The sequence below is a fragment of the Bos javanicus genome, chromosome 20 (genome assembly GCF_032452875.1).
Source record: "Bos javanicus breed banteng chromosome 20, ARS-OSU_banteng_1.0, whole genome shotgun sequence".
NCBI classification, from domain to species: Eukaryota; Metazoa; Chordata; class Mammalia; order Artiodactyla; family Bovidae; genus Bos; species Bos javanicus.
In genome coordinates this window covers 65,020,757-65,034,379 of record NC_083887.1, presented here as the reverse complement: position 1 = coordinate 65,034,379, position 13,623 = coordinate 65,020,757, and the positions used below count along the sequence as shown (strand labels likewise).

General features: G+C 47.6%; 1 protein-coding gene across 3 annotated transcripts in view; it reads left to right on the top strand.

The window, feature by feature from the left end:
- The window catches only part of MTRR (5-methyltetrahydrofolate-homocysteine methyltransferase reductase), a 32,985-nt gene that overhangs the window by 5,656 nt on the left and 13,706 nt on the right, over window positions 1-13,623 (top strand). For 2 of the 3 annotated variants that reach the window (XM_061393886.1, XM_061393887.1), the window contains exons 4-7: window positions 1,501-1,618; window positions 4,463-4,835; window positions 10,463-10,585; window positions 12,425-12,578. In XM_061393886.1, the coding sequence (XP_061249870.1) occupies window positions 1,501-1,618; window positions 4,463-4,835; window positions 10,463-10,585; window positions 12,425-12,578 (768 nt within the window). The remainder of the gene's footprint in view (window positions 1-1,500; window positions 1,619-4,462; window positions 4,836-10,462; window positions 10,586-12,424; window positions 12,579-13,623) is intronic. The other variant, XM_061393888.1, reaches the window with a different exon arrangement.

Here is a 13,623-nt window from a genome sequence, read left to right as displayed (position 1 = left end):
AGACAAACAAGTGCAAAATTTAAGCTCTTAATTTTAAATTTTCAACAAGTATGAAAGTGTTAGTCCATTTCTTAAGAGGAAACACAGAAGCAATTCTTAATATATCAACACAGAAACAGCAAGTAAATGGTCGTTTGTGTTTTGGATGTAGCTCTTGTTCTAGATTAGGAGTCAGTAAACTCTATAAAGGACCAGATAGTAAATACTTTAGGCTTCATAAGTCACTGGTCTATCTAACAACTATTCATCTCTGCTGTTGGAGCTTGAAAGCTGCCTTAACAAGGTGTGAACAGGTGGACCTGGCTGTGTTCCAATAAAACTTTATTTGCAGAGACAATGGATGGTAATTGCCCACACACAGGCTATAGTTTGCAGACCCTGCAGTGGGATCAGAAAAGCCTGAAAATACAGATATTGCATGTTCTTGTGAAAGGAGCAAAGGTTGTTGCTGAACCAAGAATGACGCTGGGATTCTTGGCCTCCAGAGGAGAAGAATTCAGCCTGGAGCCAGTGACAAGGCTTAATCACTCAGAGCTTTTGTGTAATAAAGTTTTATTAAAGTATTAAACAGATAGAGAAGACTTCTGACATAGACATCAGAAGGGAACAGAAAGAGTGCCCCCCTGCTAGCCTTTAGCAGTATGTTGTATACCTGTCAACAGGCTGCTAATTAGAGAAAGGAGATGTCCCAAAACTTAGAGAATGGCACCAAGCCCCTCACCCACAATATGCATTTTGAGATAACGTTGGCACCAGGAGAGTCATCCCGGGCCATAAAACGATTGGCATGAATCTTGAAGAAAGGCAGGTTTCCAAGAAAACATATAGTTTCATTAACAGTTACAGATTAGGGGAACAATGCATGAGTAGGACACACAGGTTTGTTGGGCCCGTGTCATTCTAAGTCCTAAGAGGAAAGAGTCTAAGGTAAATACATGGTTCATTACCATAGCTTAAGACAAGCATTTCCTAAGAAAAACGCATTGGTTAGCTCAAGGTTTGAGAAAAGTTAAGTTCTGGTGGAGCCAGGTGTCCTCATGGCAACACAGAATTTTAAGAGAAACCTCTTTTTAAATCTGTATAGAGCAGGGGAAAAAATTTAACACTAGTATGTTTTCTCCTGCTGCTTAAGAGAGAGAGAAAAAGTGTCTGACACTTGCAGCCTATTTCCTCCATTTGGAGACCCCTGGCCTTCCTGCCTGTTACCCTCTCATTTAGTATGCTAATCCTTATTTTCAGATTACCATATTTTTACACAGATTCGTGGAAACAAAAATGTGAGATATATTTGTGTTAACAGTGGTCCAAAGTACTTGTTTTGTTTCTGTTTGCATAGTTAGTATTCCTCAAGGAAAAAATAAGAAAATACGAAGCTACACATTATTTCCTGTTTCGTCAAGAAGAGCTTTGAATGGTGTTCTTCTGAATGTTTTGTTTCTGTCTTCTGAATATGGTTAAATTTAAACCTTACTTCGTGCTAATAACCCATTTGGACTCTAGGTCTGGGTGATTCAGAATACACGTACTTCTGTAACGGGGGGAAGGTAATTGATAAACGACTTCAGGAGCTTGGAGCCCAGCATTTCTACGACACTGGCCACGCGGATGACTGTGTAGGGTAAGAGCAATGTACCTCTGTCATTTCCAGTAAAGCATGTTTGTACATGATGTAAGTCAGTTTACAAAAGGGGTTCACTTTTGAACTAGCATTAACTTTCAGTCTTGAAAGTCCTATTTTAGTTTGGGGACCAAAGAAAATCCTCTAGGGCTTGATTTATCTGTTTTGCTGAATTTTTTTTTTTTTTTTCAAAGTGCCCCGTCCATCTCAGTGTCTGCTAATGGAAGACACTAGGAAGGTAGCCCAGAACGGTTACCTCAGGCTTGGAAGTGTACAGCTGTTTGCAAAAGTCATTGTTTTCTTTAGGAACTTGGAAAGCATGTGCCTGCAGGGGAGTGACTGGACTCTGGACCTCCCCATGCAGGGCTCCCGGCTGCTCATTACAGGTGGAGAAGGCATGCCACAGGCCTTCCCGGCACCCTGGCTCCTTGGCACTCTCCCTCCCTGTCTTCATGGTCATTTACCATCCTGCCAACCAGGAATATAATTTCTGTTTCATTAATTTATTCTTGTCTTTACAGTTCAGTATTTCACCCTATGTGCCACCTTACAAATCCTCTTAACGTGTGAACTCAAAAGACCTTATAGAATTGTCCTTATTCTGTCATAACAGCACAGGCATGCACTTGATCTTTTTTTCTGCTGGCTCTGTGTATTAAGTAAATCTCACCCACTAGATCTGGGCTTATGCAACATGACAAGTTCAGCAAAGGCTGTGCTTTTCTGCATATACCACCTTGCACGGGCATGTTGGAGACACTTCTGTTTGCCCGCAACTCACCTTTGTGAGTCCATGCGTCCGTCATTTTCTGCAGCAGTGATGCTGTGAGTTTTTTTCCATTGCCCCAGGGCACATGTCCCTTATGGTGACAGCTCCACCACATTGCCTTGCCTGTTACCTTTCAGTTTTGTCTCGCTGTGTTGGGCTCTTTTCCCCACGAAAAACCTTGTTGGCATTACATGTTTATTGTCCTGTGTGAGCTGTTTAAATGCTAAATGCTTATAAATCCATTATTCCGATTGCTCACCTCATATTTTACTTCAGAGGCTTTTGAGTTCACTGTTGATTTATTGCCCTGACCATTAAAATTGTTCAGTGTGTACTTCAGCAGCCTGCATCTCTAAAATTTTCAGCCTAAGTACTCTTCTAAAATTAGAATATTTTCAAGGAGACATCTTGGCTTACTGTACCACCACATTGAAGGGGTTAAGAATGTAGCTGCTAACTACTGCTAAGTCGCTTCAGTTGTGTCCGACTCTGTGCGACCCCATAGACAGCAGCCCACCAGGCTCCCCCGTCCCTGGGATTCTCCAGGCAAGAACACTGGAGTGGGTTGCCATTTCCTTCTCCAGTGCATGAAAGTGAAAGTGAAGTCACTCAATTGTGTCTGACTCTTAGCGACCCCATGGACTGCAGCCTACCAGGCTCCTCCATCCATGGGATTTTCCAGGCAAGAGTACTGGAGTGGGGTGCCATTGCCTTCTCCGTAAGAATGTAGACTGGAGTTAAAATACCTGCGTTCACATCCTTGGTTTTCCCCACTTACTATGAAGCATGGGTCAAATTACTTAAACTTTCTGTGTCTTGGTGTTCCCCCTTGTGAAATGGATAATAACAGTATATATTATTTAAGATCCTTTGAAGCATCAAATGAACGAATAAAACTTGTTTTAGAACAACGCCTGCCATACAGTGCATACTCAGCGGGCATGAGCTTTCTTGTAAGAGTATTACCGTATTAGTATTTCTGAGTTCTGAGAATGGTGTTTTAAATGTAGCTATCATTATTGAGCCATTAATTTTATACGCTTGCTCTTCCAAATGTTCCTGAGAGAATGGATGTCCTGTGTCACCAAACTTTTAACTATGTGCCACGTGAGCAGTAAATGAATACAATGAAATTATAGCCAAAGTCTCGATAAGACAGAGGTCCACAAGTGTCTCCTCTTGTCACTTAGCTCTATGAATTGTAACGTGACTGATCACGCATTGGAGTTGTGATTGAAAATGACAGAGACATCCTTCTCAAGGTCTTGATGCAGTACTTCTTAGCCATTCACTGTGTGAACAGAGTGTAGGGAATGGTACTATTGTCATACTTTGCCAGTAGTCAGTTTGTTATTTAGTTACTAAGTCGTGTCCGACTGTTTTTCGACCCCAAGGACTGTAGTCTGCCAGGCTTCTCTGTCGGTGGGATTTTCCTGGCAAGCATACTGGAGTGGGTTGCCATTTCCTTCTCCAGCCAGTAGTCAGTAGATGAGCATATTTTATAATGTACTTACGGTTAATCCACTCTCCTAAAGGATGATTGAAGCGTGGAGCTCTTAGTCAAAGAGCATTAATCTGGCGTGGTTTCTTGGTGGTATCTTAAGTCTGTAGGAAACAAAGATCAGTAAATTGACTAGGCAAAACTTGGTGGTGCATTTGATGTAATTATCATTTATGATATTAGAGTAGACTTGGATTTTGAGTATGTTCCTGTTAGCCTTATCAGAATTTATCATGCCTGTTTAAAACCATGTCTTCTTACAATACCAACTCTATTTTAGGAAGTTAAGTGGAATCATACTCCTATTACCTTTTACTAAATCATCTTCATTTTTGTTCTCTTTTATGCTTGTTCATACTTTTTTATAGCTCAGTGCTAATGAACACAGTAATGTTTTGCTTTTTAGCTAAATAATAAGTATTTCTGTATTCTGAATAGCCTTCATAGCAAATGTTTCTGACAGTTGTACAGCATTCTGTCAAGTGGACAGATTCTCCCGTTATCCCATTGTCATGTGTTTAAATGAAGAACTTAAAGTGTTTGTTTCTTTTTTCTTATTTTTTTAACAACTCAGTTTAGAACTTGTGGTTGAGCCATGGATTAACGGACTCTGGGCCGCCCTCGAGAAGCATTTTCTGTCGAACAGAGGAAGAGAGGACACAAGTGAAACTCTCACGATGGCATCTCATGCCTCCCGTGACGCCGTGACGCCAGAATTATTACACGTGGAATCACAAGTTGGACTTCTGAGATTAGATGATTCTGGAGGAAAGGCTGCTGAAGTTTTGGAACAAAATGCAGTGAACAGCAGTCAATCAAGTACTTTGATTGTAGACTTTGAGGCCTCGCTTACCCGTTCAGTACCCCCACTTTCACAAGCCTCTCTGAATATTCCCTCTTTACCACCGGAATATTTAGAGGTGCATCTGGAGGAGGCCCTTGGCCAGGTAAGCAGTGATGTTGGTGGTATTTTTTAAATTATGTTATGGTGGAGGCCAACAAACTATGGTGTGCTGGGTGAATGTGGTCTACTAGCTCTTGTGTAAATAAAGTTTTATTGGAACACAGCCATGTCCATCCAAGGCTGCTTCTGCACTGCAGTGGTGGAGTTGAGTAGCTCCCAAAGAGGCGTTACCTCCAGGCATTAAAGATGGCGCTTGTGTTATTACCTGGCTTCTCTTTGAAGAAGTAAATGGATATGAGCTCAGTTTCTCCATTCCTTTGGAGAAGTAACGTCTTGGCTTCTTGCCTTAGATGTCAGTCAGGTGAGGGCGAGTTGTGGGCTCTCAGAAAACTATCTCAGCAACTAATTTGAGTCAGGTACAGTAAGATCACTTTTCCAGTGTGGATCTTTGCTGTCCTGGGATACTCCATTTTAGGGGTTTTTCTTTCTGTTCATAATATTTTATAGAGCTGTTTTTGTCTGTTTAAATCTTTTTTTCTATGCCTTGCGTATCTTTCCTATCAGTAAATAAATGACTTTAAAGTGATCTGTACATTTCTGAGCATCAAGTTGAATAATAGCTGATATTACCCCACGATTGTCATATATGGTTCCCTGAAATTTCTTCCAACATGCTTGGAATAAACTTCCAGGGCAGCCGGTCTTGTGACGCATGGCTGACCCCTCTCTGTTCAGAGGGAGTTCTGTGTGGGCTTTCTCAGGTAAACCACATTCTTAATGCAACTGTCGTGGTTTCTGGTTTCTGCTTTTCTTTTTATTAAATGAGGAAAGACATTTGAGAAACAGTTTAAGTGCCGCTTTCTAGTTTATTTGAAAACTGTTTGCGAACACTTGATATGCATACCAGTGTTTCCAGCATCATATTTTTACAGTGTTTTTCTAATGCATTCAGACAAACAGGTAGGTTTTTATGTGACCTTCCCTGGGTTATTGTTTTCACACTCATGTTTCATTCTTTATTAAAAGGGATTATCACAACAAGTACATCTTAGGCAGGACTGGGGACAGGAGTGGCTGTGGTAAATGTGCCGGGCGGGTGGGCTCAGGGTGGTGAGCCGGCCCCGGGTTTCTGCTGCAAGGGTGAGTGTGTGTGGCAGGGGTGTTGATCTCTGATTGTTATGACAAGGTGCTTCACTTAGGATCTGCTTGAGAGTTTCTTTTATGATAGGTGTCATTAAATAGGCTTGAGTTGTTGGTAATGTCTTCAAAAGATTTTTTAAAATCTCAACTATTTAATGGAAACGTGTAAATCTGTTTAAAGTATATACCTAGAGGATAAGGGATTGAGGAAAATAAATTTCCTGTTTTAGGGCATCATCTTGGGATAACCCCCTTGGGGAGAAGGGTGGGTGGGGGAGGGGAGGATGGTGCCTGGTTGGACAGAACCAGAATCTGAGCTTTGGTGCTCTCGCGCTCAGTCACTTCCATCTTGTCTGACTCTTGGTGACCCCAGGGACTGTAGCCGGCCAGACTCCCCTCTTCATGGGAGTCTCCAGGCAGGAATACTGGAGTGGTTGCTATGCCCTCCTCCTGGGGATCTTCCCGACCCAAGGATCGAAACCACGTCTCTTTCATCTCCTGCACTGACAGGTGGGTTCTTGACCGCTAGCACCGCCTGGGAAGCTGGAGCTTCAGTGCAGCCGTAACAGAGCCCACAGCCGGTCCACTCCCTCCACCCAGCGCCGTCTCCCCGTCCCTGGTGCCCCCACCACTGTGGGGCCGCCTGGACTGCGGGTTACGTGCCGCACGGCCTCAGTGGGCGCGTCTCGGGGCCCTGCCCAGAGCCCTTCCCTGCCCTGGGCCCTCAGCCCTCGCATCCTCCCGTGTCACCCAGTGTCTGGGTGGGGTGTGCGGCTCTGAGCTGCTGGGGCCTGCCAGGTGGGAGGCACCTCTCCCGGTGAAGGGCAGGAGGAGAGAGTGCATCCTCTCCTCGGGAGGGGACGTCCTGACACACCGGACATCACCACGAGCCCTGAGTCTCCATGGGCCGTGGGGACGCCAGCGTCGTCTCCCCGGCGTGAAGGTGTTGATGCGGCGGGGCTGGGCAAGGTTTGCTGAGTGTCCAGACGGTCCCCGTTTACTCACGCTGTCTTGTGCCAGCGAGCAGGAACACTGTCACAGTCTTGGGGCAAAATGGTAAACAGTGCGTGCCTGTGAGCACGTCTGGTCCTCTGTGGGTGGAGATGGAAGAGAGCACATTGGCCACATCCTCTTGGATGAGCCCTGCACGAGAGGCTGTATTAACTGCTCTATCAGAGAACCATCCGCCCGGGCGTGCCTGGGGCTGCTGCTTGTTTGGGTTGCTGCTGGCTCAGGGTCATCCCCCAGGAGCTGTCTGGTTTTTCCAGGGGCCCGATTGGTGAACTCCATGTCTATCATCCTCCCGTGTCCTTCAGCTTTTTAAGGATTGTTTTGATATCTATCGCTCTCCCCAGGATAGTCTAATTTTCATCTTTTATCTTGAGAGGTGAGAGAGAAAGGTGTCAGGTTCAGAGGCTTCTTCTTGACCCTCCCCACTGTGATGGCTCATAGCCCACAGGCCAGGATTTCACTGCTAACCGCTAGGTTAGCCACTGACTGGCCCTTTGAGCCACACTTTGGTCAGGACTCCTGTCACCCCCGGCCTCAGGCCTCGGGGCTGTGTGGGCCAGTGGCTGCACTGACCCCTCTCCCCGCCGTCCCTTAGTCCAGTGCTCATTTACCCCTGGACTCCAGTCACCCCCAGCCGCAGGCCTCGGGGCTGTGTGGGCCAGCATCCGCACTGCCCCTTCTCCCTGCTGTCCGAGTCCAGTGCTTGTTTACCCCTGGACTCCGGTCGCCCCGGCCACAGATCTCAGGGCTGTGTGGGCCAGCAGCCGCACTGCCCCCTCTCCCCGCCGTCCCTGAGTCCAGTGCTCGTTTACCCTTGGACTCCGGTCACCCCTGGACCCCGGTCACCCCCGACCTCAGGCCTCGGGGCTGTGTGGGCCAGCATCCGCACTGCCCCTTCTCCCTGCTGTCCGAGTCCAGTGCTTGTTTACCCCTGGACTCCGGTCGCCCCGGCCACAGATCTCAGGGCTGTGAGGGCCAGCGGCCGCACTGCCCCCTCTACCCACTGTCCCTGAGTCCAGTGCACCTTTATCCCTGGGGGCAGCGTCAGTGAGTGCGGTTTCTGTGCCTCGCGGAGTCGCTTCTCCTGGGGGCCTGCCTGCTCCTGCCGTCAGATGGGAGGGCTCCGGGTCTGACAGCTGACTCAGGTCCAGCAGCTGGACAGGGGGTCTCGAGCTCTCATTGGACAGCTTCCCGCTCATAACGTCTTGGTTTCTTTTCCTCGTAAGGACTGGTCCAGTGCCCTTGCTGGCTGCCCATTCATTTTGAGCCTCTGGAAGCCATGTGCTCATCATTCTCGTTATTTCTGGGACTTGGGCCCCCAGCCACCCCCCAGCTTTTCTACTCACTGTGATCCTTGTGCACACCCCTCCCCCGGCGTTCCTGGCCAAGTGCTCCCACCTCCCTCAGTTCTTGGTGCTGGGGGGTGGGGGTGTCCGCTTTGCGAGCTCTGGTCAGCCAGTGAGCTCGGTGGTGTGGCTGTCCCCCTGACCAGCACAGTCCTGTTGGCCTTGGCAGTGAGGTGGTTTCTGGGTGCTCCAGGGAGCATGTGTCGGCTGGTGGGTTTGGCCTTGCGTGGTTTTGTCCACTCTGGCAGGCCCTCTTCTCTGAGCTTTTCAATCCTGTCTTCCAGTGTCTTGGCATTTCTGCCCCACTTCACTTTTTCTTTGCTCTGTCGCCCTGCTGTCCGCGTGTTTACGTCATCTCTGGGGCTCTGGCAGGGTGAGGAAAGCCTGAGTCCTGGGAGAGCGTCCCAGTTAGAAAGCCCTTCATCCGGACCTGTGTCCCGCCCCGCCTGGCCCGGGACCTCGGCCTCCTGTCTGGGGCACACGTATTCTGCTGATGCATGGTGCTGTCCTGCCCTTTCTTTGGAGCTGGCCCAGCGCACGGGCAGCCAGGCCTGTTGCTTCTTAACTGTAGTTATTGGTCCAGCAGCCAGGAGGAGGGATAGGGTGCGGGGTGGAGTCCCTGTGTTGTCTTAACGCGAGAAGGGAGCTCTTGCCCTTACGGAAGGAGCAGCCCCTTCCGCGGGTGCCAGGGCTTGTCTCCGGATTCAAGACGTTCACGCAGGTGTCGCTCTCCCATTCTTCCCTGCCGTGTCATCCCTGGCTTTCTCTGCCCTCAGGCTGCGGCAGGTGAGTGCTCATGTGTAAGCTATTGAGAGTGTCCTCTGGCTTTCACTGGTAGATTTTAGTTGTTGCCTCATTATTCTTGGCTTTTTGCATTTTTTTCCAAAAGTGTCGGTGAAGCTTAGCCGTAGGCCTCCAGCCCAGCAGCCCCATCCGTGTCGCACCCTCCTCGGTCCCAAGCACGTGTCCCGCAGCAGCTGGTGTCCTGTCCCCAGGTGTGTTCTCACTGCCGGCCGGGGCAGCCCTCCAGCGCCACACGCCCATTTTAGTGACTTTTTTGGGCCACTCTGGCCCTGGCTGTCCCAGGCTGGGCTACCAGGAATCACTGTGAGATGGTCTTCGGGGCCTCCCCCTCACCCCGGGATGTCAGGGGGCAGGAGCCAGATGGGATACAGAAGAAGCTGAGCTGCAGGGCTCTCTGAAGCTGGGGCAGTCCTTCAGGGTTGTCCTGGGTTGTGCACAGGGGCTGGGCCTTTACAATCGTTGATGTCATTGGCTATGGGCAGCCTCTAGACGGAGGTGTGACCTTGAGTGCTCAGAGGATCCTCGGAGGTGACAGCGAGGGGCTGGGGGCCCGCTGTGAGCACTGCCGGCAGCCTTGCTGAAGGCTGTGCCCCCGTCCCTGTCACTACAACTCTCAGACCCTCAGCCCTGGCCTTCCATGGCCTTCCCACACAGCCACTCATCCACAGCTAACTGACCAGCACTTTCCGAGATGTAAGTTTCTATTTTTATTAGAACTTAGAAGCAGCAAGTTATGAATCTGGTGAGGTAGGACCAAGATTTGGGTTTCTTTCTAGTTTCCCAAGGCTTGTGTTGTCTAATTTTATCTGTGTGTGGCTACTATTAATTAATGAAAATTAAATTAAGAATTCAGTTCTTGAGTCATACCAGCCATGTTTCCAGGGCTCAATGCTCAGTGGTCAGGTATCAGCCAGTGAGGTTATGGGGCATCCCCACCGTCCAGAAAGCTCTGTGGAACAGCACCGCCCGCCGCTCTGAGGGCTCTTGTCACCATTTGTGCAGACAGCTTCCGACCGTAAACATCTGTTACTCCTTTCGAATCTCCTTCTGAAATGGGCACACACACTCTTTTTGCATAGTTCATTAGGAAGACTGTTAGACTTTTCCGTGGAAAGTGCTAGTATCTGATATTTTACATATAATCTCAGAAATTTTAAAGCCTAGTAGACAAGGAGTTTAAAATATAGATGAGCTTCTCTTCTGAAAGATTGAGAGGCCTGTCTGTAGCCATTTACCCTAGAGAAGAATTCTGAAATCTCATCAGGGAACGTTGAAAGATCCTGTAGCTCTGACGTTGCCGCTAAGTGAAGCAGTGGTAAGAATAGTTGAAAATCGCGCTTATAGCACTTTATCACATTTCTTTCTCAAGGAGGAAAGTCACGCATCTGTGAGTTTGGTGGATCCAGTGTTTCACGTTCCAGTTTCAAAGGCAGTTCAGCTGACTACGAATGATGCCATAAAAACCACTCTTCTGATAGAGTTGGACATCTCGGTAAGTTCCAGAATGTGTCTCTGAGCACGGGGATGCTGCTAGTCAGTGCAGAGGCTCGCCTGTGGTTTGTCCTCATCCACATGCGCCAGGAGGAGAAGGTGTCTGGACAGCGGCCAGCCACCTGGCCCGTCGCGTTTATTCCTGACCCGTCATTTTGTCTCTCTGTCTCATCCCTGTTTTCTTTTCACTTCAAGGAGGGGCTGAAATGAGGAGTGTCTGGAGGTGATTCCACTTGGAGAGAGTAGTTTTGCTGTCTTACTCATTAAGCCACGAAAGAATAATGGAATCAGCACAGCACTGGCATATAGGAGCCCCAGGCAAGGAAGCTGAGGTCAGCGGCCAGGGGAGTCGAGCCCAGGCTAGCCCGTCCTGTGACGGTCACTTCTCAGAGTGGTGGTCCTTGTTCCTTTGAGAATCTTGGAGAAATCATGGACCCCCCTCAAGAAGAATGATTATATATAAGCATTTTGCACAGTTTTAGGGGCTATCTGTGCTGGCTCTTGGAGCCCCATCCGTAAGCCTCCCCCAGCCCCCGCCCCAGCCGCCGGCCTCAGGTGGGAAGCCGTGACTGGACCTGCTCACAGTCGTGCGGCTCAGCCCTGGGTGTGGGTCCTGTGGAGCTCAGTGGGCTGAACTTTCAGAAGAGAGTGTGTCAAGGCTGTTGGTGGAGGTTTAGTTGAATTTCTAATAGAAAAAAAGAAATATGGCAGGCATCAAAACTAGATGGTTTTGCTTACATACCATTGTTCTGTTCAGTCGCTAAGCCGTGCCCAGCTCTTTGCAACCCCATGGACTGCAGCATGCCAGGCTTCCCTGTCCTTCACTGTCTCCTGGAGTTTGGTCAAACCATGTCCATTGAGTTGGTTGGTGATGCTCTCTAGCCATCTCATCCTCCGCTGCCCCCTTCTCCTTTTGCCTTTAATCTTAGCATCCAGGTCTTTTCCAGTGAGTCGGCTCTTCGCATCAGGTGTACAAAGGATTGGAACTTTAGCATCAGTCCTTGCAAGTAAATATTCAGGGTTGAGTTCCTTTCAGATTGACTGAAAGGTTTGATCTTGCAGTCCAAGGGACTCTCATACTATTGAGTAATTCCATTTTCTTTTGAACATTTTTATCCCTGCTGTTAAATATCCTGTATATGTGAAAGCATTTCACTTCTGTTACACACTTTTGTCATAAAGAGGTGAGGTTTGGCAGACTGGTGGGTCCAGTCTGTGTCTGTGTTCCTCACAGGCTAGGGGTGTGAGCACGTGTGGTTAGAGGCCCCTTCCCAGAGCCCTCCACACCCCTACCCCACTCTATGCAGAGTGCGTAGACCTGCTGTGGGAGGGGGCTCCACCTGGAGCCCGAGTTTGTGCACAGCCACGACCAAGGCAGACGCTTTAATGTTGCACGTCACTAAAGGGAGAAAAGCGGTCTCCCCCACCCCATTCCTCCCCAAAGGAAAGAAGTAAGGAGAGACCACTGAAGAGTCATTTCTTTGCTCCTAAAGTGTGTGTGTATATTTTCAAAAGAGGGTTTTTACATGGATTATTAGAAACACTACTTACCAGGACACCTTAATCTCCAGAAGAGGCAGGTTTTAATTTCTAGTCTGTGAATACTCGATATAAAGCAAAACATTAGATAATTACAAAATTTCTTTTTAAAAAATAACTCCTAATAAAAGTATGCTTGTTTAGTTAATTGGTCTTATTTGTTAGAAACAAAATAATTCTAATTGCAAAAAACGAACTTGTATGTTCAAATGTTCATATAAGAAAAACTGTGTTGGTTGCCCCACAACTAAAACTCTTAACTCATGTGGCATTTTTTAATTTCGTGTTGGTTCTTCTCTAGAAAACAGATTTTTCCTACCAGCCTGGAGATGCCTTCAATGTGATCTGTCCCAACAGCGACTCTGAAGTGCAGTTCCTGCTGCAGAGACTGCAGCTCGCAGACAGGAGAGAGCACCATGTCGCCGTGACGATTAAGGCAGACACAAGGAAGAAAGGTGCAGCCCTGTGTCTTACTGCTCCGGACATCCTTGGGGGCACGGGGGTGACAGGGCAAGTCTGCACGGGTGCCTGAGGGCGGGACACAGGCGCTCGCTGGTCTTGGGTGGGAGTCCTTAGCATCCCCAGCAGGTGCCCTGGGCGAGTCAGTTACCCTGAATGAGGTGGTGGTCGAGTTTATGCTTACTGGATGCTTACAAACATTAAAAATGAAGTTGAAGAATCAACTTTTCCAGAACTCTAGACATCAGCAAGCTTACAGCAATCTGGGAAACACAAAGATGAATATAACTGTGGTTTCAGAAAAGCAGGTTGGTTAGTTGAGCCAATATGTTAGGTTGTTTCTTTTCAGTCAGCATTGCTTTGTTTCTGAGTTAGCACACTAGAGTTGTCATGCAGAAAAACTATATTATATGAATCTGTTTTAAAAACTGCTTTTTGTTGGGAGTTCCCTGGTGGTTAGGACTCCAGGCTTTCAGTTCTGGGGCCCGGGTTTAATTCCTGGTGGGAGACCATCCCACAAACTGCACGACGTGGCCAAAAAAAAGGTAGTTGTTTCATGTTTGTGTCTCATGGCCTATTTGTTGTTGCTTATTTAATACATGAAAATAGTTGCTTTTTCCATGATTAAGGGAAATTATTTTTCAGTGATTGCTTAGAATCTGGAACTAGAGCTCAGGCAGCTCTAAAATTCTTTCTGAGGAAGACAGGTAGTGTTATGGGACCACTGCCATCTTTTGGAGGGGCTTCCCTGATAGCTCGGTTGGTAAAGAATCCACCTGCAATGCAGGAGACCCCAGTTCGATTCCTGGGCTTTTTTGTTCTTTGGTTTTAGATAATTTCCCTTCCTTTTGTTTGGTAAACCTAGATTTCATAGGTATGGCTGATATAGTAATACTGTTGAATTAATAAAATTGTTTTTGTAAAGTGGATTTTTCTTTCACACTCTTGCTGAGGAAATCTTTTGACTGAATAAACGTTGACCAAAGTCATACTGTACTTTGATAGCCCTACAGTGTAAAAGATTACAGCTGTTAGTGTTTC